We start from the raw sequence: 26681 nt of genomic DNA on the forward strand, positions 1-26681 counted from the left end.
CTCCCTCCCTCCCTTCCTCCCTCTGTCCTCTCTGAATGTGAATATGGGATGAGACAGCTTCCTGTTCCTGCAACCACGCTTTCTCTGATTATCGCCATGACTTCTTTCCAATAGCAGACTCTCTTTTTTCTAGAAACATCAATGAAAATAAATCTCTTTCTCTTTAAGATAATTTTGCTTGGGGTATTTTATCACAACAGCAGAAAATTAACTAATACAGTCTCCATTTGAAGACCAAACTCATGGGAGTCCTTGGGCCTCAACAATTCCATGTGCTGGGGTTACATAAGCCACACTAACTAAAAGTTTATTCTCACATTAAAAAAAAAATGTAGCTCTGGATTGCAATATGACTCAGTGTGAAATGGTCTTTTAATAATCGGGGGTGGGGAGGACAATATCCAGTACCCTAGCAAAAGAAACATCAATGAGTATATCATGAAATGTTGGTATAATACTGGAAGAACTATACCGTTTTGATTTTATGACTACTGAGAGCCAGGGCTACTGACTGCTTTTGAAAATTTGTGGTGAGGAAGAAGATTTCGCAATTTAGCTGGGCTTTTAACACTTCCTCTAAGTAGGTCATTTATATAAGGTGAATATAGCAAAATGTTAAAATATTAATATGATAGTTAATATTGATCATCGCCTTGCCTGGATGTAAAATCACCGAAAAGTCTCTGGCAGGCCTGAGTGGAATTTTCTTGCTTCGGCTAACTGAAGTGGGAAACCCTTCCTAAATGTGGGTGGGTGGGACCGTTGCATGAACTGGATCTCAGACTTAGTAGAAAAGTAGCGAGCACTAGCTGGGCGCCAGTGTTCTTTGTCTTCTGCTTCCTGACTGCAGGCGTGACCTCAAGCTCCGGCACCTTAGCTTCCACCGCCATCAGACTGTGTCCCGTGGCACTGTGAGCTGAAGCATACATTACTTCTTTAAATTGCCCCTTGTAAGGTGTTTTGTCACTGCCGGCAGAGCAGAGATAAAAGCAAACGGGAGCTTCTGCAAACCAGTGTTACTTAGCTACTGTTATTTCTCTTTCACCAGAACATGAATAGTAAACGTTAAGTGTCTTAACGTAATGATACAGTAACGGGTTAAATTTCAAACCCTGGACTGACAAGCATGGGTTAGTTAGCAAAGGGCAGTAAGGGATTTAAAAAGAAGTACTTCCATGGGGCATAAATTGATGCCAACAGCTTTCACTCAGTGGGGAAATGGAGAAACAGTTTTTTATTTGTTGGCTCAAATGCTCTGTTTTTCTGATTACTTCTGTCTAATAAAAAGTAACTATTCATCATATTCGTCGTACCAATGTTTATTTCTTAGTGCAAAGAGCACACACACTCTATTTAGCTTAAAATAAAACCAACTAAATACAATAAAAACTTTATTATCACAGAGAAATATTTATTATCTTGGAGAAAACTCATTTGCAACACCTTTGCTATTTATTGACACAGCCTCAAAGATTAAGTTATAACAAGACAGTCTACAGGAATGGAGTTACCGACAACACAGAGCCAATAAACACATACGTGATGCCAATGATTTGTGTCCTCTACAAAATTATATACCAGGGGTTCTCCTCAGCCTACAGAATATTGCAGTTCCTCCCCCAAGAGAACAGGCAGAGATGTGATTTTATCTCAAGGTTTTATTTGTTTCTCCACTTAAATCTCGAGAGAAGAGAAACACTCTGTAGACCTTTCTTATTGAAAACATTCAAGAACCAGGACTAAAGTATCACATTAAATAAACCCTTACCAAGGTTGAGTTACTATGGAATGCCAACTTTCTTTCTCAAAGGATTTATTTTAAGAAAATCAGAAAACCAGGCTATTTCAACATCAACTCTAATAGAATGTGATTTGATAATTATTAGCCTTGGTAAATAGTGATTTAATGTAGCAGAAGTATCAGCGTATACGCTGTTATATCTCTAAGTATAATTAATGTGGCTCTACTCAGAGTTAATTTCTTATGTCTTTTTCCAAATGCCCTCCAATGGGTTTGTGGCTTTCTTTACCACATCTGTAGGTTAATGGCGAGTCTCCCAGTTAATGTCTTTCCGATCTTGAGCTGAAGTATGCTTTGGTTCTTACACGCAGCACACGGCACTAACTCTAAGCAACCTATGTTGCTCAACTTGACTGGAAATCAAATGCAAGCCTGCTGTATATTATTATATTCTGTCAGCTAATTGTTACGAAGAGCTGCTACAGCTAATTTTAAAATTTAGAAAAAGTCCTGGGAATGAACAAAAAATACTAAAGCAACTCAAGATCCTTCCGTTGGGTGAGTTAAATTTGTTCTCAGCTGTAGGAGAGGTCTTGGTCTGACACCCAGGGTCTGTCCATGCTCTGACACCCAGGGAGCTGAGGAATTAAGGTGCTTAACCAAAGTTCAAAATGTGTAACAGAGTCTTTACAGGTGGTAAAAAATAATCCATTTGTTTGCTAAATAAAATGCTCAATTTTGTTGAGGAGACAAACCTTACACACCAAGATTACCTAAAACCCAGTGTTTACTACTTACTGCCTATTAATAAGATATATTAGCTTAAACTGTATGTGACTTAGTCTTTTCCTTATTGGAGGCTACTGGTTTGAATTTGCTTTGAATACAAGACAATCACACTTTGCAAGCAAATGCTTAATGGTCAAACACATACAAATGACCTAAGACTAACTGAAAGTATTTTTAAGGGAAAGATGTCAAGATTGTTTAAAATTATAATTAAGGAGACTTATTTATTTTGACACAGGGCATCATGCAGCTCAAGTTGGCCTTACGTTTGCTATGTCGCTGAGAGTGACCCTGAACTTCTGATCCTCAGGTTCCACCTCCCAAGTGTGCAATAGGTCTGACTGAGATTTAATTTTTAAATAGAATTTTCTTATTTCAAGAAGGAGATGGAGAGAGGGCTCAGTAGTTAACACTGGCTGCTCTTTCAGAGGACCCAGGTTCACTACCCAGCATTCACATGGTGGTTCACAATCCTCTGTAACTCCAGTTTCAGGGAACCAGATGCTGCTGTCTTTGGCCTTCAAGGACACCTGCACCCATGTGCACAGATCTACCTCCACACAGATATTTATGTAATAAAAATGAAAACAAAATGAATACATCCTTTCTGTCAAGAGATAAAAAGAGGCTCTCTGATGGGAAGCCCTATTGATCTAGTCGATGTTGATGCTGAATGAAGAGATTGATATTAAATCAAATTTAAAGACATATTACTTCTCAAACCAAGGCTTCTAGTTACTATAGGATTTTTATTTCTATTCTTCAAAAATATTCTAAATCTTCTGGGTTGTGGCATTCCTTGACAAGAATAAAGTAGACATTAAGCAATGTTTGTTTTGTTTTAATTAAGATAAACTTGACTGTAGTATAATCATAAAACTAGAAAAAAAATATATTCAGTTTCTCCATAGGAGGCCTTGGTGCTTTCCTACTGACAGAGCAGCCATGATTTATTCAGCAAGGGCTTTGAAATAGAGCCGATTTTATTGTTTCACGCAGTAGGGACCGAGGAGAATTATTTTTTTAAAGATGAATTAGAAATCAAGACTGCAAGATCTTTGAGAGAAAAAAATTTAAAGTTCATAGATGCATGGTAAGAAAACCTTGCTTTACTCATAGAAGTTGGCCTCCAGACAAAGAGCCAACACCATGCAGTAGCGTTCTTCTTCATAGATTATGAATGGTCTGGGAAAAAAAAAACTTGTGTGAGATATTTCAAGTTGAAAGGAAGGACCAACTGTCATCACTCTAGAAGGAAGACAGACACAGTAAATAGGGAATATGTCTTCAACCTCCAGTATTGGGTGCAATCCTCTGCACCCAAGGATAAGTAAATCTCATGATTCTTACTGCAGGGTGCACTGGTAAGTTTGATGGTGCCAGAAGGTAGGATGAGGTCATGTGACTTGGGTTACGTGAAGACCTCTCAACATGGTTATCATACTGGAGGCCAAGAAGCAGGAAGCTGGTAAAAGGCTTTAATGTTTTATGAATGAACCAAGTGGTTCTGTCTCTCAGTTGCATTTCTGCTTCATTCTGATGACAATTTGCTGATTCCACTATTCCCTATTTATATAAATATATCATAAGACATTAATAAATATTTTATATACTAAGTTTGTACGGGATTAGGATAAACCTGAAAAAGTTTCTGTTATAGTTCTTGAATTTACTCTCAATTCACAGTACAGCATATTATATAAAAATCTCATTTTAAAGGGATAAGGAAGTTTGACAACAGAGGGTAGCTTGCTGTGATGGTTTGTATATGCTTGGTCCAGGGAGTGGCACTATTAGGAGGTAAGGCCTTGGAGTAGGTGTGTCACTGTGGCTGTGGGCTTTAATACTCTAGTTCTAGCTACCTGGAAGTGAGTATTCTGCTAGCAGCCTTCTGTTGAAGATGTAGAACTCTCAGCTTCTCCTGTACCATGCCTGCCTGGACGTTGCCATGGTCCCACCAAGATGATAATGGACTGAACCTCTGAACCTGTAAGCCAGCCTCAATTAAATGTTGTCCTTTATAGAGTTGCCTTGGTTGTGGTGCCCGTTCACAGCAGTAAAACCTTAACTAAGACACTTCCTTTGTCAACACAAAGCAATAATCTTTCTTCCCATCATGGAGATGCTTTATTTGATGTCAGTTAAGCAGAAATTTGCAAAAATGACAGTTAAAAGTACAGCAATACAATTTGAAAGTTCTAGAAGGCAATTTAGTGTTTATCCCTGTTGTTCTCATTTCTGTCTCTTTTCCTAGTCTATAGGAATCTTGGATTTCCCCAAGCATGATGATCAGTAAACATGCGTCTGCTCCTATGTGCTGGATCTGCCATTGTTTCACATTGAGGACATTTTCTCTACAGAACCCCATAGCTTCCTCATCTCCTGTATCCCCTCTTACCATCTCCCCTGCCTTGTGTTCACAGCAGTCTCATGGTGCCTTTCATTCCCCCGTCTCTTGGTCCTTCCTTGTCAGCTCATGAACATTTCTCCAATGTCTCTTATGTGCACTTCCAAATCTCAGCTCTTCCTTTGCATCCAGGCCACCATGCTGTCTGGCCTTCCCCAACCCCTTATTTCTGAGAGACAGTATTTTGCATGCATATTTCCGTTCTCCAACTTATATTATTCTTTCAATGTATATGAGCGTTTTCTTAGGCATATGAGCTTTCAAAAAAGCTCATATACTTTTCAATGTATATGGGCTTTTGTTTATCGGCAGTGTGTATATAGGTGTGGTGTCCAAGGAAGCCAGAAGAACGTGTCAGGTTCTCTTGGCACTAGAGTTATAGATGGCCGTGAGTCGTCATACTGGTGCTGTGAACTGGACCTGGTCCTCTGCAAAGCAGCCAGTGCACTTAGCCACTGGCTAAGCCCCAGCCCTCACCCCTAGCTTATATTCTCAATTCACTGAAACCTTGCTTCCCCCACTAAGAAGCTACTCACCTTACTCTTGTAACTTCCCTGTTACCAAATTGACTGCTGACTCACCATTCTCTCACACACCTTTGATTTCAGTATTTAGTGGAACATACTTGGTATTCAGGACTTTCTCTTTCCGCATGGTTTCTAAGCTATCCTACCACTTCAAATGACTTTTCCTCAGTTTCCCTTTTCTGATCCTCATCATCTTGTTATCATTTAGGTATGGATGTTCTTAAGATCTTTTCTTTGGTCACTTTTCCTCTGTGATTCAGCTCTTAAAAGTAAGGATTCCCTAGGAGAGCAGATCTTAACTACATAAAATAATGCATGTGCCAACTGGAACTAGACACCCCATAGTGTTTACATACTTCTAAACAGCCTGCTCATCATGACAAATATATAGACTTTTGACTGGAAAAAGTCACCTAAAACTGCTTCTACAGGTTTCTCCAGTTTTCCTAAAATTATATCTGGTTACCACATATCGAATGCCTCTCAGCACTGAAGTATTCAACCTGTCTCCGAATTGATTAATATCCTCTCTCCCCTAAACTTCCATTTTCTTAAGATCTGTGCTATCGAGCTCACCGTATGATCTGGTCATTGCTCTGTGTCTGCCCCTCATGAATCTCTTGCTACTTCAATATCTTGTGGAGTTCATGCTTCCCTTGTGGCTCCTGGCTATGCCTGAAATTCTAACCTGGTCAATATTCCATATGATCAGCAACTATCCTCTCTTCATTCTTTTAGAAAAGTTTTACTTTATTCCGAATTAGATGTATATGTGTGATTCGGTGTGGGTTCGTAAACATGAGTGTGGGTGCAAATGGAGGCCACAAGAGGGCGCTGATCCCCTGAGCTGGAGTTGTTAGTGGTTCTGAGACAGAGTGCAAGCTGGGACCCAAATTCATGGTCTCAGCAAGAGACCATGTACACACCTAATTACTGAGCTGCCTCTCCTAATCTTAGAATCATGTTTAGGGGTCTTTGTTGATGTTTGACAAAGTCTTGCTAGGTATCACAGCCTTGTCTAGAACTTAGGACCATGTATCAGTTTCTTCGTTTCTGGAATGACAGACAAGTAGGAGTATGCTAGACTTCACAGGTTTAAAGTGTTACTTTTAACTACATTGTCGTATAAGGTAATATATATATATATATACATTTTATTTCTTTAACTTCCAGAAAAAAGTTATATGTTCCATGGAAATTTCATAAATAAAAATGAACAATTATCATGTATTTTATAAGTTTTCTCAGAGTATAACCATTTTAATAGAGTATACCTATTTTATACAGCATTAATCAAATACAACTAATTTAATACTATAAAATATAGTATTTTAATACAGGAAATAGAATATTTCATGATGTTTTTATTTAAAGGGGAATGTAAATTAAGTCATCATTTTTGCCTTTATAAACTATAGCACACATATTTATATCATTATTCATATTACCATTTTAAAATCCTTTGTGAACTCCATATTTTCATTAAATTATGTCTTATGATCTATGTTGCATCTGATTTGGAGTAATATGGAAATCTAGCTATTTCCCACTTGATTTTTTTAACCTATGAGAAGCCACATTACACCAAATTATCACTATATCTAAAACATTTTGTGTGTATTTATGTACTTTCTTTAGAAACATTTGTAGAAGCAAAGGGCTGAGACTGTATCTCAGCAGGCAGGGAGCTTGCCCGACAAGCTTGAAGCCCTGGGTACTATCAGCGGCTTATAGACTGGATGCAGTGGCTTGGTGTACGTCTACACTCCCGGTCCCTTGAGAGGAGGAGGCAGGAAGATCAGAGGTAGAAGGTGCAACAAAGGGAGTTTGAGACCAGCAGGGTAGACGTGAGACAAACAAGTGTTTAAAAAGGTAAGCTGTAGAGGCAGAACTGCTAATCAGATTAAAGACATTCTAAAGTCACTTGATGCATTTTTCATCTCCTGATGCACTCATTTGTATCCTAACAACTGTTTGAATGGTGCCAAGTGATTTTACTGGACTTCATCATCAGCATTTGAACAATTTGTTATTCAAAAATGGCATTTGATTGTTTCATTGCATGGTTTTTTTTTTTTTATTAAACTCTTTCAATATTCTTGTCCATTTCAGTTGCTAATATTCTCGAGCTTCCTTTTGTTGGTTGACAGTTATTTTGTAAGAACAAATTCTTAGTGTGCTTTAAGTACTTTGAGGCTATGGAGACATTATACAATACAGAGCCCCTGCCCAGGGGTTTATTCTTTAAACAGAAGTTGGCTATTAACTTTTGTGTGTTACTATCTGCTCCTGCCCCTTCATCTGCCTTGATCTGGAGGCAGTCGGTTTTCATTCATGCCTGGGCCAGGAAGATGGCAGGGGTTGTATAGGAATCATCTGTGTATTTTAATTCACTGTCTAGACACACGCACATGTGGATCTTAGTGCTGTTGTAATGGGTAACTCTGATCCTCTGTCTCTACCCTTCCAAACTCCTGTAAAATGGCGTGTATTTTCCTTGATAGCACAGCACAAAGAACTATTATGATTTTCTTTCTGTATGCCACTTCAAATGTTTTTCACTGAAAAGTCACAGCAGTTCAAGCAAATTCCAGCTTGAATTTACATTTATTATAGTTTAGTATGACCTTGAAGAAGCACTGAATGTTTCCATGCATACAGCAGGGGCCACTATGATAATCTTCTGTCGGTTATGCAATGAGATTTAAACATCTAGCCAACATAAGGCATTAGTACTTACTGATGGGCACTGTTGTTACCATTGCAATTCTATCAAATAGAATATTCCAGATGGATTGGAGCTCCAGTATGAAAGTCTAAAGTATTTCTTACCTCATGATTAACTTATTGCGTATTATGTGTGTTTCTTCTAAAGAAACAGATGTCTATATTCTCATTGAGAAAACCTTTAGAAAAACGATATAGTAATTAATTAAAAAATAAAATCTAAATAGCATATTCATGCTTCTTTAGATATTAGAAACCATAGTAAAGCCAGGTGGTGGTGGCGCACGTCTTTAATCCCAGCACTTGGGAGGCAGAGGCAGGTGGATTTCTGAGTTCGAGGCCAGCCTGGTCTACAGAGTGAGTTCCAGGACAGCCAGGGCTACACAGAGAAACCCACTGAGACCAAAAAAAAAAAAAAGAAGAAAAATAAAGTAACCATAGTAACATTATCTATGTGCTAAATGTAATTTCACTGATATTGGCAGGCTCAAATAGACACATCCTATCATTTAAGCCTGCCAGTATTGGCTGTCAATCATAGGCTGAGGGAAAAGCAACCACCTAGTTGTTGAGTGTGCTAGATTAAAACAAATAAAGGATGTTTATTTGTCTTGTGCAGGAAAGTAACGGTGATTACAATATGGTAATTAGTTATAACTCATAACATAAGAAACAATCAGTTTCAAGAGTCACTCACAAGTAATTCGGCACATTAGGTTATTGCATTGGCTGTGATTCACTTACAAGGTATTTTCAAATTTTGGGAGAACAATGACCACAGTGGAACTGTCAAACAAAATACCTTTTAAGTCTCAGGAGTTGTTTGTAAATCCTGTAATCATTCAGAAACACAAAGGAGGAACATGACTACCAAACACTTTAGTATTTATATTCTGCTACAGAGAATCATTTATCTTTTCTTAAACATGCTTTATATTTTTGAGGCTTGTCTCTAAGGAACATCAAGTAAATGATTTGTGTGATAACTAAACAAGTAACTAAAAAATCAAATAAATATTTAAAGTTTAATTCATATCAGAACTTAGGTTGTTTTAATGAGCTACTTAAAATTATTTAAAAGGTCTTTAAAATGTATTGTTTTCTTCTCTGCATGTTATATTGTACCTCATGCACATTTGTTTACATATATGTACATACTATTGGCTAGAATCTGTAGTTTGTTGTTCACATTTTTCTTTAGAGCTGAATAGTAGTCATATGTGTGTGTGTATGTGACACCCCTGCTTATACACTGAAGGCCTAAAATCAGCCATAGGCCTAAAATCAGCAATAGGCCTTACATACATGCCTGCTAACACAAAATCTTGGGTCTCTGTGGAAAAACACTGAAACAGATGGCTATAAGCTATTGTAAACAAACATCGTTGGTGGAAAATTGCCAGGCTGAACAATCATAGACCTTGTAGATAGGTAACCTTGGTGGATAGTACCAACTTAGATAAGGACAAGTGATTCATAGGTGGAGTCATAGTGATCTGTTCCCTGAACCTTCACCCAGCTGATACTCTGTTCTGGAAGATATCTGTACTCCCCCTGAACACCCACAATCTTCGTCATCCCCTTTCCCACATCCTGCCTTTTTTTGTGTATATAACCCCTGTGTGAAAAAGTAAAAATTTCAATTTGATCAGATTATAGACAGATCACCATTTTTTGTGCCCACCTGTTTTCCCCATCTTCTTTCAGGTGACCTTCCTGGACCCCTGTTTAATGCCCTGCTGGACAGGACATGTTTGTGTGTGTGTGTGTGTGTGTGTGTGTGTGTGTGTGTGTATCTAGGGGTAAAGAGCACCTACTCCTCTTCCAGAAGACCTAGGTTCAGTTCCCAGCATCCTTATGACTGCTCACAACCACCTGTAACTCCAGTCCCAGGGGATCTGATGCCCTCTTCTGGTCTCCATAGGCATTGCATGCACATGGTACACAGGTATTCATGAAGGCAAAGTGCACACATAAAAGTACTTAAATCATTATATCTATAAATAAATACATACAATCATATAGACAATACTAAAAGGAAAAGTACCAGTGACCCACAAAATTTTCAAACCTTCATAAAGAGGATAAAATTTATTTGTAAGTTATGACTTAATATCATGGGGCTGAGGATGTCAGTAGGAGTTTACCCAGCGAATTTGAGGTTCTGAGTTCTTTCCCAGTGTGATTTCTATACTAGTTACTTCTCTTAAGGCTTTGAACAAGTGAAACAGTGAAGAGAGATGGCTTAAAGGAGAAGGTTTTTTTGTTTTGTTTTTTGTTTTTTGTTTTGTTTTTCCTGAGGACTTCAGAAGATACCACCCGTTATGTCAGGGAAGGCATGATAAATCCACTCCATTTGTTTACATGGAGCCGACGACTGTGTATTCTCACATCCTGTGGACCAGGGAGCAAAGGTAGACTTGAACTGGGGGTGAATATAACTACAACCCCCATGTGACTGCTTCCCGCCAACTGGGAACTACATCCAGGAGATTTCAAATCATCACAAACCCGCAACATTAGCTGGAGACCAAGTGTCCAAATATCCAATCCTGTGGAGAACATCTCACTTTAAAACTGTTAACACAGCCTCACCACTCGAAAGCAGAACGAATGTAATGTTTGTGAAATGTCTTTTTAAAACACAACAAAACAAAGCCTTGAGGCTTAAAACTGACAAATTATAGCAACCAAGATTGACTTTAATAAGATACTTACATCTGTAAAAATTCTTCAGAACCGCATATACTCAGAAGATACTCTTTGGGGGGAAGCTGCTTATTTGCACATAAAAGTAGAATTTCAGCAATTAGGTCTTTGACAAGATAATTAGCTGAAAAAAAAAAAAAAACAAAAGTGAATAATACGAGTGAGAAAGAGATCCTGAAATATCCACTGTGAAGCTTCTGAGCACAAAACCTGATAATCAGATTATGAAGCATTGTAGCCAGCTAGCTCTATCAAGGGGAACACAACACATTTGTTTGTCTATTTGTTACAGCCATAGCTATTTTAGATAAAGGTCACTTGCAATCGTTTTCAAGTTCAGTTCTGTGTGAATGGAAAATTTCAAACCTGGGTATTGCATTTTTCATATCAAAGTCATTGGATTTATTATAGCTCTACCCAAAAGATAATCTTGGGACACTAGGAGGACGGCTCTGTAGTTAAGCATACTGGCTGCTCTTCCAGAGGGCGTGAAGTCAGTTTGTAGCTCTCACACGGCATTCACTGCTGTCTGTAACTCTAGTTCTAGGAGACCCAAGGTTGTGTTCTCTTCCATGGGCATAAGGGATATGTACATAGACATGCATGCAGGCAAAACGTCCATCAATAAAATAAAATGAAATAATAAAATAATAAAACCAAAAAGAGATATGGTTGTATTGGAGAGGTGGCTCAGTGGCAGAGACCACTTTGTGATCTTCCAGGGAACCCAAGTTTGGTTCTCATAATCCACATTTGGAGCATCATAGGCAAATGTGACCTTAGTTCCAGGGGGTATGGCAACTCCTTCTGGCTTCAGCAGGCACTGCATGTACATGTTGCCATTGCATACACTTGGACTCACACATATAAATATCACACAAATTAAATAAAAAACCATAATATTTTTAAAAGATGTGTTATTGCCTTGATATTAAGATAATTTTACTATCATAAACATGTGGTTCTCAGTGTTTTATGCTAAGTCCTGGATATAATATATACTTCGTCATTTTTAATGAATTTATAAAGACAAATTCTCTAACCTCTGGGACTCGGTTTCCTTATTAAAGAGTTTGGATTGCCATAGGTTTTGCCCTTTAGGAACCTGACATGTGGCTAACATGTACAAAACAGACTAATGTTGCTGATTTATTTAAATGTGTCATGCCCACATTTTTAGTGTGAGCCAATGGACTTGATTACTGAAAGAAAGCACAGTTGACTCTCGAAGATACTCAGCTGATAAGGGTTTATATTAGAAAACTTCAAACGGCCAACTGCATTGTCCAATGGAATTTCATCTGTAATTCTATGTCTGCTTAGCTGATTCACCTTTACAATCAGGTATATTTTCCTTCTGCTTCCTTTTTATACGTAAGTGGCTTTGACCGAAACTCGGTTACATAGAGTGTCATAAATGGCATTGCTGTGACAAAAGAGGCACAAATTTAAAATGTATTTTATGTTAGATTGCGATGTCATTAAGGAACGCGTTTGAAAACTAAATATTAGAGTTCTTGAGGGAATGCCAGATGACCGTGCACTGCCCTGGCACAGAGGTACCTCACCATATCACAGCTTTGGGATGCTGAAAGAATGGTCTGCATTAAAGTTAGATCAAAATAAGACCACGGGTAAAATCCCTGGCAAGGACTCTGGAAAACAGCAGAGAACAGTGCTGGTCGATGACCGCTAGACATCTGGACTTTACTTTCCTGTCGCCAGGGATGCTGCCCTACTTGAATCATGACGGATTGTTACTTAGATACGGATATCCTCTTAACATTCACGCAAGACCCCATAGCCCACTCTCCCTCTGCCTCTCTCTCCCACCCTTTAGTCTTGTTGGAGCAGAAGAGTCAGGAACTTAATATAAATAAAAATATGATAGGTAAACATGATAAGCCTTAAGGTTTTATGACGGGCAGCTTACATGTGGAAAGGTAAAGGGCAGTTAGTCCAATAGTTCTAAGTGTCTTGACTAGCTTTGGGATGAGAAAACCTAGTTCTGTATTTGGAGAGTTGAGAATGCAGGAGGGAAAGAAGGGTAGCGGAAAGTCACAAGGGTGATTTGGTCCTTAGAATCTGGATTCCTCCAATTCCAAGCACTCTGAACATCAGAATGTGCCGCTTTGGAGAACTGTGGGCTGAGCTTCTGTGAAGTAATGGCACCATCCACCTGTCCCTTATGGGTCTGAGCCTGAAGCCACCACCTGCGTCCTAGAATCTTTAAGTCATCAAATGAAACTCCTTGCTTGTATGTTGTCAACACACATACTGGGGCTTCCTTTATGTAGATTTTATACCTGTGTTTTTATTTTAGCCCGTGGTAGAATTATTCTGTCCGTTTTGTGTCATCTCTCCCTTCACGTAACTCTTCTCATTCTTTAACCCTTAACTCTCCAGCAGCTTCAGCAACTGGATTCTGGCAATGTGCTGGTGAAATCAAAATGCAGGGTCATCGGCTGGAGAATCACAGCTCTGCCCTTAAATATCGGGAGCTGGATCTAGTAAGATATGGGCTGACTGTGCATTGTTGGACAAACAGCGTGTATGCTTGAGAACTCAGCTTTTATTTCTTTGTCTTGGAAAAACAAGACAGTGAATCAGCAGAGAACAAGGCAGGGATAACTGCCAGAGGAAGACCGGCTCGGGGCTATAAGGAAATTGTGAGCTTCAACGTTTGTGTTATAAATACATCCCTACATCTTTGATGCTTTCCTACTCTCAAATTCTATAAAGAATGCTAACATTGTTTAAAAATACTTTCTCTCTTGCTTCAGTCAACAGGAGCTTTCAAATCATATGGTTTTAACAGGTCTGTCTGTTAACTGTAAAATCCTCATCTAGAGCAAAAAAGAAAAAGGAATAATTACAAATATTAGCCAGTGGAAACATTTCCCAGGCCATTGCGTGTCTGAAAATGCTTTCCTCTTGTTAGGTAATAATCTATGTGGTTGCAGCTAGACATTTAATAAATGACCATTGCTTTCTAAAATAAAGAACCATAAGCACAGATACAGGGCATTATGCAACTTTAAAGGTATCTTTAAGTGTTAGAGAAGAAAATGTCTAGTAACTATTACACAGTAAAAGTTTCTAGGACCCTAGGATTCATTGTCAGTCAACAGTACGGAAAATTAAGATGGTGTGGGTTGCACAGGGCTTTTAAATTTCTCACGATGGGACCTCCTCTAATTTTCTTCTCCACAATTTATTCACACACCTGAACAAAGTACCTGTTCCAGCTGGATAGGAAACAGTGTTTTCAGTTACACATCATCTTTATCTTGAATATTTTAGAAATTCAATTTATTTTAATTGCACAGAAAACCTTCCCCGCTTGATATTATTAACAACAAGGAAACAAAGATTTTTCTGGAGAGCTGTGTGAAGGAGACTGTGTTTTCTCCTCAGATGTCTACAGTTAATAGCTCATGGCTGTTTGCCTCTGATTTTCCTTCAGGGCAAAATAGTGCTGAGTGGTGGTTCTTTTAACGAGTTCAAGGCTATGCATGAACACTGAGATTTGTGTTTCTGCTCTCGTGTTTTCTTACCATGCGGTGTAAGAAGAAGGAGTTGTGCTGAGTTATCAGTGGAAATTTGTACTCTGAACTTGGTGTCAGCGAAGAGCCGAGATGGATAGGCTGTGGTGATGGCCCAGATCTTCCCAGAATTGGAATGAATGTCACTTGCACGATATAATTCTCTTATTCTGAAAAGTATATGTAAAGGAAAAAAAAAAAGGTTTAGGCCCTGATCTGCATCATTCTTTTGAAACGTCACCCAATTGTAAGGAACTTGAGCAGCATCAGAATAGCATGAAAAGCTGGAGACAGGCTCCATTGTCTGAGACATGGAACAATTACTGAGGTGGCTTTGGTGTACGTTATAATCACTCCAAGAATATGGGTCGAGGCAGCTCGTAGGCTTCTTAGGAAGGTACCCATTATAAATCGTTAATAATGTGTTTTCCTAGCTGTCAAGACAGGAGGATTCACCCAGAGAGGCACCACTTGCTCCTCTGACTTCGCTTCTGATGCTTGGGTTTCCCCTCTCATCCATCTCATGTCCAGTTCCCCTAAAGCTGTAAACACACCCCAGATACGAGTAAGTAAATTAATTCTTGAGTTTGTATCCAATTCACAAACACTGCTTTATTATCTTTAAAGTTGTAGATTTTACAAAAATAGTCGAGTTATGAAGGACACGTAGGAATCAAAGACTTGCTAAAGAGTCAGTCCTTGTCACGAACACTTTGAGTTTGAATCCTCATGCCTCTACTTTGGAATACTAGACCCAGAGGCAGACTATTTGACTTGCCTCTTTGTGCACACAAAAGGAACCATTACCAAATACTTTAAAGGATTTATGTGAAGGCTAAAAGAGAAAAGGCATAAAAAATTTACAGAGTTTGAAGTCATGTGAAGTATTATAATGATCATTTTGGATTTCCATGGCTGGTCCCTGTAGGCCCACGTTTTATGTCAATATAGAACACACTATAAAAATATTAACAAATACAGAATGTTTCCCACGGTGAAATAAAATCTTGTCTGTGTTTTTTGTGTTGTTATACTGACATCTAAACTCTTCTTAAATGGAAAATCATGGTTCCATAGTAAGCTTTGGATACTTGATGTTGTGGTTCACATAAAATATCTTCCTCAGTCTCACAAGCCCATGGGTTTGAATACTTGGTACTCAGATTGTATCCCACTTTATGGTGATGAGAGACTTTTAGGATGTAGAGTCCATCTGGAAGAAGTGGATCAGTGTGGGGCAGGCCTTGAGGTATATAGCCTACATCTACTTCCTGACCCCTCCCTGCTTGAGATATTGGCACTCATATAACAAGACAGTATTCAGTGCATGAACAATTTCTAGCATTCAGGGAAATTAAATTTAAAATGCAAACTCATGATTGATTCTTCCCTAACCCTTTCAGGGCATCCACTGTGAACCGGGACTTCTTTTGAGCATTGTGGAATTTTACTGTGTGTTATAATCATGTGCTGTTTCTTTTAAACCTGAGATTTTTAAATTATGTCAAAATAATCAAATCAAGAAATTAGAAATGTCATTAATAAGGGCATAAATGACTGCTAACAACATGGTTAACTGAACTTATTTAAATATTAGAAAAATAATTGCAATGAGATATTTAAAATTTATTTTATCATGGGTTGGGAGAATATCTTGTGAAATTTTATATTCATATTTTAATTGATTTTCTTCTTTACTCTTTCAGGTCTGAATTGACAATTCCAAGCACTGAATGATTCCTAACCGATCTTATTCAGAGAATAATGTGCTTAAATAGATAATCAATATGCATGCACACACTTAAGCATGATGCAATCTCTGGTTTCTTTTTACTAAACCAACCTTAACATTTGGTTAGTTGCTTCAGTTCTCATAATTATTTGAAAATAAATTGTTGAGAAAAAGTGCTTTAAGAATTTGAATACAAATCCCAAGCCACTGAAGCAATCACTTGAGATACTTTTCTGATGCGATTGCATCTGCATTCTATCCTTTAAGATTATAAAATTCCATAATAGATAAAGGAAGTATTGGGTGTATACGTGCATTTCTATATATGGGTTTGTGTGTGAGTGCAGGTGCAAACAGATGCACAGGAGAGCATCGGATCCTCTGGAGTCAGAGTGACAGATGGTTGTAAATTACCAGCGATGGGTGCTGGAGACCCATCTCAGGTTGTCTGCAAGTGCAGGAAGTGCTCTTTACTGCTGAGCCATCCCTTCCTAATGAATGCATTGATATTGTGATCTTCGATCGTTCTACATTAAGAATCTGAAAGAACCTTTTGGTTTCTTATTGTATAAACTAGCAAGAAATGAATGAAAATTTGAACATGTGTATAGATTTGAGTATCTTTTGTTTTGTATTTTTCTTGGTATATATTTTCACTTCTTCCAAAGTGGTTTTCAGGATTTTTGTGCGTTTATTTGTTTGTTTGGCTGGCTGGTTGGTTGGTTAGCTCTGATTTTAGCTGCCTCTAATTAATTCTATTTTTATTTTAAAATATGAATCTATATTATGAATGAATGAAGATGTTTTGAGAATGGAATTATCTTTTAAATTGGTCAGAGATTAAAACCTTTCATCTACTCTCATTATTTAGTAGGAAGCCCAAGCCTTTAAGTAAATGCACATTTCTTATATTTAAGACAAAAAGCTCAAGTGAAAAAACCCTAGAGGATGAAATGCATCAAATTTCCAAATAAAAGAAGTTTCCTTTAGATAAATGGTAATAACATGAGAAAAGTATTCTCCCTTCTAGCAGGATTTTAATTTTTAGATTAACAAGGAGACCAAGGTCATTGCAGGAACATTCTCAACAATGCTCTCAGTAGAGAAATATGCATGTATTTGTTCAACTTGGGATAAGAGTCAGCTGATGGGGAGGCCCTGACAAGGCCAGAATATTCCGGGTGGGAAGGTGAACCTGGATCATTTGAACCTCAAGGCTCAAATGGTATGTAATTAAATGAGTTACAAACACAGGAAAAATCAAACTACCAATGAACAAGGTCAGTTCTGACAGAGAAACTATCTTTTAATTAGATTTCAGTGGAAAACTGCTTAAGAGCATAAAGAAGAAAAATCAGTCGGCAAGGTGATCAATGACAGCTTGTGAAAATTGTTTTATTCTATTAACAAGCTAAGGGACTTGACATTTTGCATGCATAACTAATCACTGAGTGGATTGCCAAATTAATCAAACGCGGAAACTTCAATATTTATTAAAAGAGAGATACTCACTTTCTTACTTTGTTACAAAAGGAGGCCAGGTTCTTGTTACTCCCCTGGGGTACCTCAACTATTTCAATGGGACAACCAACAGGCTGGAAATAAAAATTGCTAAATTAGTACAGCTCAATGCAGAGAAAATGAGCAACATGTTTGTGTGATTCGATTTTCTTCTAAAGATCGGTTTGCATTTAGTTTTACCTTTTAGATATCTATTGAAGTAATATTTGCATATAGAAAAATGCGTAGCCCTTACCTTAGGTACATGATTTTAGTCTTCAGGAATGTATACATCTGTGCTATCAACGACCAGGGAAAATATTGAACAGTGCTGTCCCTTTAAAAGTTTCTCCACTTCTCTGTTAGGTTAAGCCACCAACCTCTTTTGTAATTACTGGTATTTAGATTTCTATCATCGTATTTTACTTACGTATGTGCTTTTGGTTTTGGCTCCTGTTACTAAGTGATGTTTCTTTTTATCATGTCTTCATCTCACAGTTCACCGTTTAAAAGCACAAAGCACTGGTGTCTATCGTGTACCTATCCCATGATTCCTTAGGCTATCTTACTGCTGAAAGCAGTTAAAGCATTTGAAAAAAGCTTAAAGCATTTGAATTGTTGGTAGCTTCTGGGAAGGATGAAGAAATCATTGTTTTATGTCTGCTTTGGTGGCTATATGTTTAGTATGTTGGTAATATATCACATAAACTTTCAGAGATAGACGGTGCATGTGTCACCACTTTCAAACCTCTTTTGCCTTGTGTATCTTGAAGTTCTATTGTCAAATGTGTATACATGAACTCCATTCTCTCTTTCAGGCTGACTCATAGTTACAACACAGGCATCTCTCCCTCTAGCAACACTGTCTTAAATCAAGTTTTGCTGAAGTTGGAACCACGGCAATTTTCTCTTTCAGGCTGAGAGTTAGATCCTTGGTTATCTTATTTTCAACTTCGTCCTTTGTTTCTCAAGTTAATATATTTTTTTTTCTGACAGTAATTGTGCTTTTATGTCATTAGTGTGTCATTTTATGTTTATTATTTGGATATATTAATGGATTTATAGTTAACATGTTTATAAATTAGTTTGGTCTCAGGTCATCGTGTTCACCTGTTTTTAATGTTTACTTTAATTTTACTTTTCCTATTTATCTTAGTAATTCATTTTGATTTAATTTTCTATTATCTCTTGTTTCAATATAATATTATCTGCAAATTAGTTTTCTACTATCTTGGTTCCCAGTGTCTGTGACGACTCCTGCCTCTATATGCCACCTCCTCTGGCTCTCACTGCCTCTGGCTCACACAGCCTATCACTCCCGCAGACTCTGGCTCCCACGGCTCTGGTTCCCACAGACTCTGGCTCCCATGGCCTCTGGTTCCCACAGACTCTGGCTCCCATGACTTCTGGTTCCCACTGCCTCTGGCTCCCATGGCCTCTGGATCCCACTGTCTCTGGTTCCCACTGCCTCTGGCACTTACTGCCTATGGTTCTACCCTCTGGTTCCCACTGTCTCTGTTTCCACTGTCTCTGACTTCTAGCTCTCTGATGAGAAGTTTCAATTCTTCAGATGGTTGTCACACTGCCTGAAATCTTTCCAAATCCTCGTAATTCCTTTCTTTTCTGATGTTTTGATGTTAGTTTACCTGAATATCAGTTGCCTGTATTTGGAGGACTTTGCCTTTATTTGTAATTTGTTGCTTCTTTGACTCCATAATTAGTTATTTTCAATTAAACTTGAGAAAAATTTTCAACAATATCCCGTGGGCCTTCCAAGTAACATCCCCACGCTTTGCCAAGATGTAGCAAATTCCCTGAGATTTCTAAACCTACCCATAGCATAGCTTTCTTTTTGACAGCATATGTCTAGCAAGTCCAAGTGGCTTTGCATTCTATAGCTAACAGTCCAGCTTTGCTCTCCAACTCAGGAGCTGTGCTGTTGTCTGGGCTCCATCGGACTGCACAGCTGCAGGGAGCTACCCTTCAGGGGTAAACCATGATGCTGGAAGCTCTTAGGGAATCTGTGTTTCACGCTGCCTGTTGTCCAAAGTCTGAATTCAACTGGTTTATTTATCTTGTCTAATTTTAAGACTATTTATAACAGTAAGGGAAAGCTGTTGATTATCATACTGTTGTGATATGAATTAGATATCCTTAAGATATATTCAGTTTTAATTCAGATAATTTGAGGTGGTATTTCTTATGGAATGACATTCTCGTAGAGTTATCTGCTTGCTTATGTACTTACTTTAAAGTGTCTTTTATTTGGCAGATGTAATTGCATTTCAAAGGTTTACTGGTGAATAATCTTACCCCTTTTAGCTCTTTCTGAATTCTGGCTGGCCGGTTCAATTTAGCTGTTCTGGCTCAAATTCCTTTCCAAGTCATCTGATTGAAACTGGCTTCTCTTTGTTTTTGACTGAATTTCTCTGCTTGCCCTTAAGCTACCTCTCATAATGTGTTCTAAGCTTCTGGCTCCTTCTCATTCTCTGGCTCATTCTGTCTTCACCTGTGTATAGCTTCTTGCCTCTGCAGCCTGTCTGAAAACTGTCCCAGTAAAAACTGTCTCTGAACTCCACTAAATGAACTGCTACAAACTCCAAACTACTGCCTTCACTGTCTCTTGACTCACTGACTCAATCCCAGTGACTGACTAGAACTCAGAGATCTCTGTCTCCTGAGTGCTTGAATTAAAGGCCTGTACCACCATTCCTGGACCTAATCTTTTCTGAAACTTGCTCTATACCAGACTGGCCTTCAACTCAGAGATCTGCTTGCCTATGTTTCCTGGGCTTAAAGGCATGTCTGTATTCCAGCCTGATCACCAATCACTCAGACCTAGAAGGTTTTTGGTTATGATCCTTTGCTAGAGCAGCCATGTTACTGGATTAAAATTCCTCTACAATTTCCATCTGTTGATTTATTAATTTGATATTGTTTTTCATAAGATCAGTGTTAATTTCCGAATTCAAAAAAATCTATCTTTAGTGTCCCAAATACTTTCTGTCCAGCATATTGAAGTATTATTTAATAATTTGGTAACCGTTTTTGGATGAATGGAGATTCTTTTGGTTCCTCCTGTATACTGTAACTGCTGTGATCTCTCTCTCTCTCTCTCTCTCTCTCTCTCTCTCTCTCTCTCTTTCTCCCTCTTTCTCTTCCTTTCCCTTTCCCTCTCCATCCTCTCTCTTCCTTTTTCATGTGTGTGTGTGTATGCAGGCCAGACACTCAAGTCAGGTATTTTCTTTAATCGGATTTTCACTTCCTTTACTGACAGTCATTCATTAAACCTGGAACTCACATATTTGGCCAGATTGAATGATTAGAAATCCAAAGATCTGCCTGTTTCTGCCTCTCCAATATTGTGATTGTCGACTCATGTCACAACACCTAGCTTTCTTTGTGGGTGCTGGGGATCTGAAACCCCACGTTTGCATGCCATCTCTCTACTTCCTCCCACTTTTTTATTGCGATCTACTTCTGGCTTAATTTGTGTTTACATCTTATAAGCATAAAAATCTTCAAACATGATACAGGAAATTCTATGGCTACTCCAGTGATCATACAGTAATCAAAGAAAGAGTCAATTGGGCGGGCAGTGGTGGTGCACGCCTTTAATTCTAGCACTTGGGAGGCAGAGGCAGGCGGATTTCTGAGTTCGAGGCCAGCCTGGTCTACAGAGTGAGTTCCAGGACAGCCAGGGCTACACAGAGAAACCCTGTCTCAAAAAAAAAAAAAAAGTAGAGTCAATTGAAATGTAATTACTTAATTACTGTAATTACTTAATTACTTAATTTCTTACTTTTTGTCAGGCTTCTGTGCGCTATGCCTGCCAATCAAATAATTTTGGAATCTCTGTTTACAAGGGCACTTTCCCCTGCTGCTAAAGGTAATAAGATTTTTAAATCATCATAGTTTGACTCAAATTATAGGTGTAATGGATAGTGGATGTTTTCATTACATAACAGGAATAGGTAAATTCCACAATCTAAACTTCCATTTATACTTTTATCTATTAAAATGTATTAGTTTATAAAATCATATACTATATGTATAAATATACAACACTAATATACTAACGTAGGTTATACTAATATATTAATAAATTTGATGACCTATGTACTTGAAAAATGATAGTTAAATATACTTTAACAATAGTTGTTAATTTAAGAACATGAAATTTGTGAAGAAATAAAATGTTCTGACTAATACTAATAGATTTTCCTTCAGGAGATCATTTAACTTTTTTACCAATTACTGCAATCTTCTTCTGAATGGCGGCTTCCATGTTTGTATGCATTGTACATACCTCTGTGCTTACCATTGACACGTTCTCCAATGCCCTGGGTAGAAAGGAGTCTTTAGAGAACTCCAGAGAAGGTTCTACAGGGTCCACATGTCCACTTCCTCTTTCCTCTCTATTGGGTATGGAGTCCATTGAGAAGGATGAATAATGACGAGGAATGGTGCCTTCGAGTTCTACATAATAGTTATAATGTTGGGTTCCTGATGGTCCTTGTGGATTACTTTTATCCAGACCAGTGGATGATGGGGTTAGAGCATTGAATCTGGGATGCTCCGCACCATGATATTGTCCTGTGGGATTTCTCCAGGAGGCTCCCTCATGAGTAAGCTGATGGGTAGTTAATACAGCAGGTTTAAAACCAATGGCTGATGTTCTTCCAAACTGAAGCTGGGAGGGCTCAGGGCTCTGAGAAGTGAATTCATCGAAGCGTCTTGGGTGTGTTCCATACATGGATCGCCATTTCCAACCCAAGTTTGGTGCGTCTGGCACGAAAGATATGTCTTCTTCTTTTTCACTCGCAGACAGTGGAGTTTTATTATTGATCTCTTCCACTAGCTGATCAAAACACAACCTGACTTGCCTGGAAGAATGGTGCTGGTTTACATGGTGAAGTCGTTGGGGATCGTATCCACCTTCCCGTGGTTCAGTGCGGTTTGGCTCTGTTTGCCAACTGTACGCCATCTTTGATTTTGTGTAACGGAGAGGATTTTATTTGGTTTCAAATGTCTTCTTGATATCATAAAAGAAGTTCCAAGTTTTCCTAGGAAAACAAAACAAAACTGGTCTTTAGTGACAAAGGCACTTGCAAGAAAAAACCATGTTGAATAAATATGCAAGTGCTTGGATTGTTCACTTGGTTGGTGAGACTCTTGTGAGTACTAACTTAATTCATCAGGACTAAAGCACAGAGAATCTAAGGGAGAATATTGACTGGGTGGCTTAATAATATTCTTTTGATAAACAAGTCTTCCTCAATTCTTTTTTATCTCTATTATTTTGTGTATGTGCACCACTGTGTGCCTGATACTCAGGTCATACGAAGAGGAAAACAGGTCCCCCAGAATTGGAGCTAACGACAGCTGCGAGCCACCATATGGGTGCCAGGAACTCAACCTAAGTCTTGTAGGAGAGCAACCAGTGCTTCTAACCACTGAGCAACCCTTGCAACCCATGTGCTCCTTTAACCCATACAGAACACATCTGCCCTTGAACTGACTGCTCTTCTGAGATCAGTGTTTCCTCAGTCACCCAACCTGTGTGCACTCGAATGCTCATGCCTGGCCATAGCTCAACAGTCTTTTCATGATTAGCCACCACTCCGTTCACGTGCACAGTCTTAATTCTTCCCCTCCTCCAGTAGCTAGACTTTCACTGCAAAACTCCTCAAGTATAAGTAATTGCAAATTCTTAGAACTACTTCCATTAAAAGCTTTAATGAGTTTCATGCCGTTAAATCCTCTCCCTTTTATGCAGCAGTTGCTATGTACACCCCATTCCTTCTTCCCAGAGTCTTGCTCTTCCTTTAGCTCCTTACTGGTAGCCACACTCAAAATTTCTCCGTTCTGTTATTTCTCGAGCACCCCTTTATCTATTCACTGTTTCTTTCCCGGTCCTTTCTGGAGTTCAATTTCTCCTGAGTTATTCTCTCGTGTAGGCTATTCATTTCTTCTATGGTCTAGAGATTTAATTTAGGTTTAGTTTTGCATATGGGTATCTGTGTATGGGTATGTGTAAGGATACCCTGTGGAGACCAGAAGAGTGCTTCATACCCTGTGGAGATGAAGTTACAAGCAGGTGTGAGCCACCTTGGGCTTTTGCAAGAACAGAAAGTGTGCTCAGACATGGATATATTTCACCAGTCCCACTCTGTGGTTTAAATTATCACCTGATTTCCATGATTTTACCAAGGACCACTGAACCTACTGAGTGTTTCCATTCATCATGTTTTTTACTGTGACATTATTTGTATAAAATTTAAAAGCACTCATGATACTTGGTAGCATTAAAAGTCAGGATAATTAATTTGTGTCCTTTTGGCAAATTATTATTCACGTCTTATCTGTATGCCTAAATAGGCCGTGTAAAATAACCCTTCAAAATCCACTGAGAATTTTTCAGCTAAAATCTTTTAGCTACCCCATGACAATATTTAGTTAAGATGGCAGTAACGACTTTTCTTTTGTGCTAGTTTGGTATCTTGTTACATTTTCATTATAAAATGAATTAGCTTAGTGAGCTACTTGTTAAATGTCTATAATGACTAAAGATTCAACTCATATTTCTTTTTTTCTTTATGACACTATATGCCATCATCTGCCCAGCCAGACACCAAGGTTTCAGTTTCTGATCTTCTCTCTCCTTTATTCTCCTATATCCAATGATCCTCCGGCTAGTTTCTCACATGAACCCATCTCAAGTCTCACTCCCTGTCTCTCGTATACCAGTCTTCACTCCTAATTTAAGGTCATCATCTTTTCCCTGAAGCATACTACCCTCAAACTGCCCCTGCATTCTCTGCATCCTGTTTTGGTCCTCACTTTACTTCACAGTTTAACGTTTTATTTCAGACACTAACAGCATATTTCCATGGCCACAAGATTTTCAGTGGTTTCCCACACGATTGTTAAGATCCTACATGGCCTGGCTCTGTGCTCGCTCTCAGCTCACGTTATGTTACTCGCTTGTCTTCTGTGTGAGGCATCATATGGCGGCTCCAGAACCGTGGGCAGGATGGGTCCGTCACTCCTCATGGTATTTCTCTGGGTTTAGACTGGATGTTCACCTTCTGACTGGATTATTCCTTACACTATAGTCATTAACCAGGTCTTAGGTAAACCTTCTGTTTGTCTGTGTTTGTCTGTCTGTCTGTCTGTCTCTCTCTCTCTCTCTCTACCTGTATCTCTCTCTTTCATCTCACTCTATAATCTAGACAGGTCTAGCTCTGGACAACATGGCATAGCTAAAGATGACTTTTGTTTTGTTTTGCTTTTTCCTCTCTTCTCATCCAGGCTTATAGTCATGAGCCACCAATGTGTCTGGGTTTTTGTTTGTTGTTGTTGTTGTTTTGTTTTTGTAAACAGTAAAGACAATGTTCTGACTAGATTAGAGCTATACTGCATCATCCATATTTTTCGCTTCCCATGGCACAGACTACATTTTTCATTCCATTTTTTTATACACTTCCCTGTTCTCTCTATTTCACCTACCGGAATGCTCATTTGTATTGGTGACCCAAATGTGTCAGTGAATTAAGCAATCTAAAACCAAGGTAAGAGAGAAGGCAATAAGATAGGCTTGGGATTCATCCCTTCTCACTCAAGTAAATGTGAGATGCTCATTATGGTTAGTGACTAGATCTTCTCAATCTTATCAGTTGATGGAGAGTTTTCTAGACCTCTAGCCAGGCTTCTGGAAGATTACCTTGCTGTGCTAATTGAAGGGGATCGCCCACCTACCAACGGTGGTTTCATTCCATGAATGGATTATTGGATTTTGCGACTAGAGAAAAAGACCCAAGAGGCAGAATCCATTTATCCTTTCATTGTTCCTTGTGAATATGGTGTGACCCATTTATCATTTCATTGCTGTTTGTGGAAGGGGTGTGACAATTTGCCCCAAATGCCTTTTGCCTTAACTCCCAACCGTGATGGACTCTGCTTTGAACTGTGAGCTAAAACCAATGCTTTATTCCTAAATTGCTATTTGTGAGACTTACCACAGCAACCAGAAAAAAATATAAGGCTTATTATAAACAAAAAATATTAAAAGGATAATAATTGTGCTGATCAACTGTCAGGCTCACTTCTCCACTAATTATTTATGAAATGAGAATTTCTTTCATTATTTTGACATTAAAGTATTTTAAAAAATCATTTAATTAATTATATTTATATTTCCCTATGCACTCAGACAAGAAATTGATTGACAGATTGTGAAGGGTTTTCAAGAGATATTTTAAAAAGATATACACAATGTAGTATTAAATAGAAAATTAAACAAAGTTTAGTGTAGGGGCTGGAGAGGTGGCTCAGAATCCGAGAGCACTGACAACTCCTGTAGAGGACCAGTGTTCAGTTCCAGAAACCCCCATAGCAGCTCACAGCTGTCTATAATTCTAGTTCTGGGTATCTAGTGCCTTCTCCTGCCTCCCAAAGACATTGACTGCACATGGTGCACAGTCATACAAGCAGGCAAACACTCATACATGCACACACACACACACACAAATAAAATTAATAAGATGTCAAGTATTTTTTTATTTTATAAATATACAAAAATAAACTAAGTTAAAATATTATTTAAAATCTCTTTTTTGACTTACATATAACATTTATGTTAAAAATAACATTTTTGACTTACATATTCCCTTTCAAGAAGCGACATTTAAAGAATTCCTTGTTCTGGTGACAGCTATGTTTCGTTTCAATACAGTGCTCTTTTTCATTCATCTGCCATAAAAGTCAGAATTTTACAGCAGATGTACCTTTGACTTCTACAACCTGACCCACAGGTCTTCCTTAGCTGGTGACCCACTCCTTTGTGTCCTATGACGAGAAGTGTGGTAATGGTTATTCCTTAGAACACTGTTCACCTCACACTGCCAGAGGTCAGACTTACGGGGAGCTAATTAATTTCGGCGAGAAATCCGAGACCAAATAAAGCAGTATTCAAAAATAGCCCCTGGCTGCTGCCTCAATC

General features: G+C 38.4%; 1 protein-coding gene across 2 annotated transcripts in view; it reads right to left on the reverse strand.

Moving 5' to 3' along the window:
* Nucleotides 1-26681, reverse strand: part of Pik3c2g (phosphatidylinositol-4-phosphate 3-kinase catalytic subunit type 2 gamma) — a 337943-nt gene that overhangs the window by 279858 nt on the left and 31404 nt on the right. The window contains exons 2-5 of one of the 2 annotated variants that reach the window (XM_028780980.1): nucleotides 21999-22743; nucleotides 17690-17772; nucleotides 14458-14615; nucleotides 10910-11024 (exon numbers count right to left, since the gene is read on the reverse strand). In XM_028780980.1, coding sequence (XP_028636813.1) covers nucleotides 10910-11024; nucleotides 14458-14615; nucleotides 17690-17772; nucleotides 21999-22664 — 1022 coding nt within the window. In that variant the 5' untranslated portion in view covers nucleotides 22665-22743. Of the gene's footprint in view, nucleotides 1-10909; nucleotides 11025-14457; nucleotides 14616-17689; nucleotides 17773-21986; nucleotides 22744-26681 lie in introns of both variants that reach the window. The other variant, XM_028780979.1, reaches the window with a different exon arrangement.

The sequence above is a fragment of the Grammomys surdaster genome, unplaced genomic scaffold, assembly GCF_004785775.1.
Source record: "Grammomys surdaster isolate TR1022 unplaced genomic scaffold, NIH_TR_1.0 373, whole genome shotgun sequence".
NCBI classification, from domain to species: Eukaryota; Metazoa; Chordata; class Mammalia; order Rodentia; family Muridae; genus Grammomys; species Grammomys surdaster.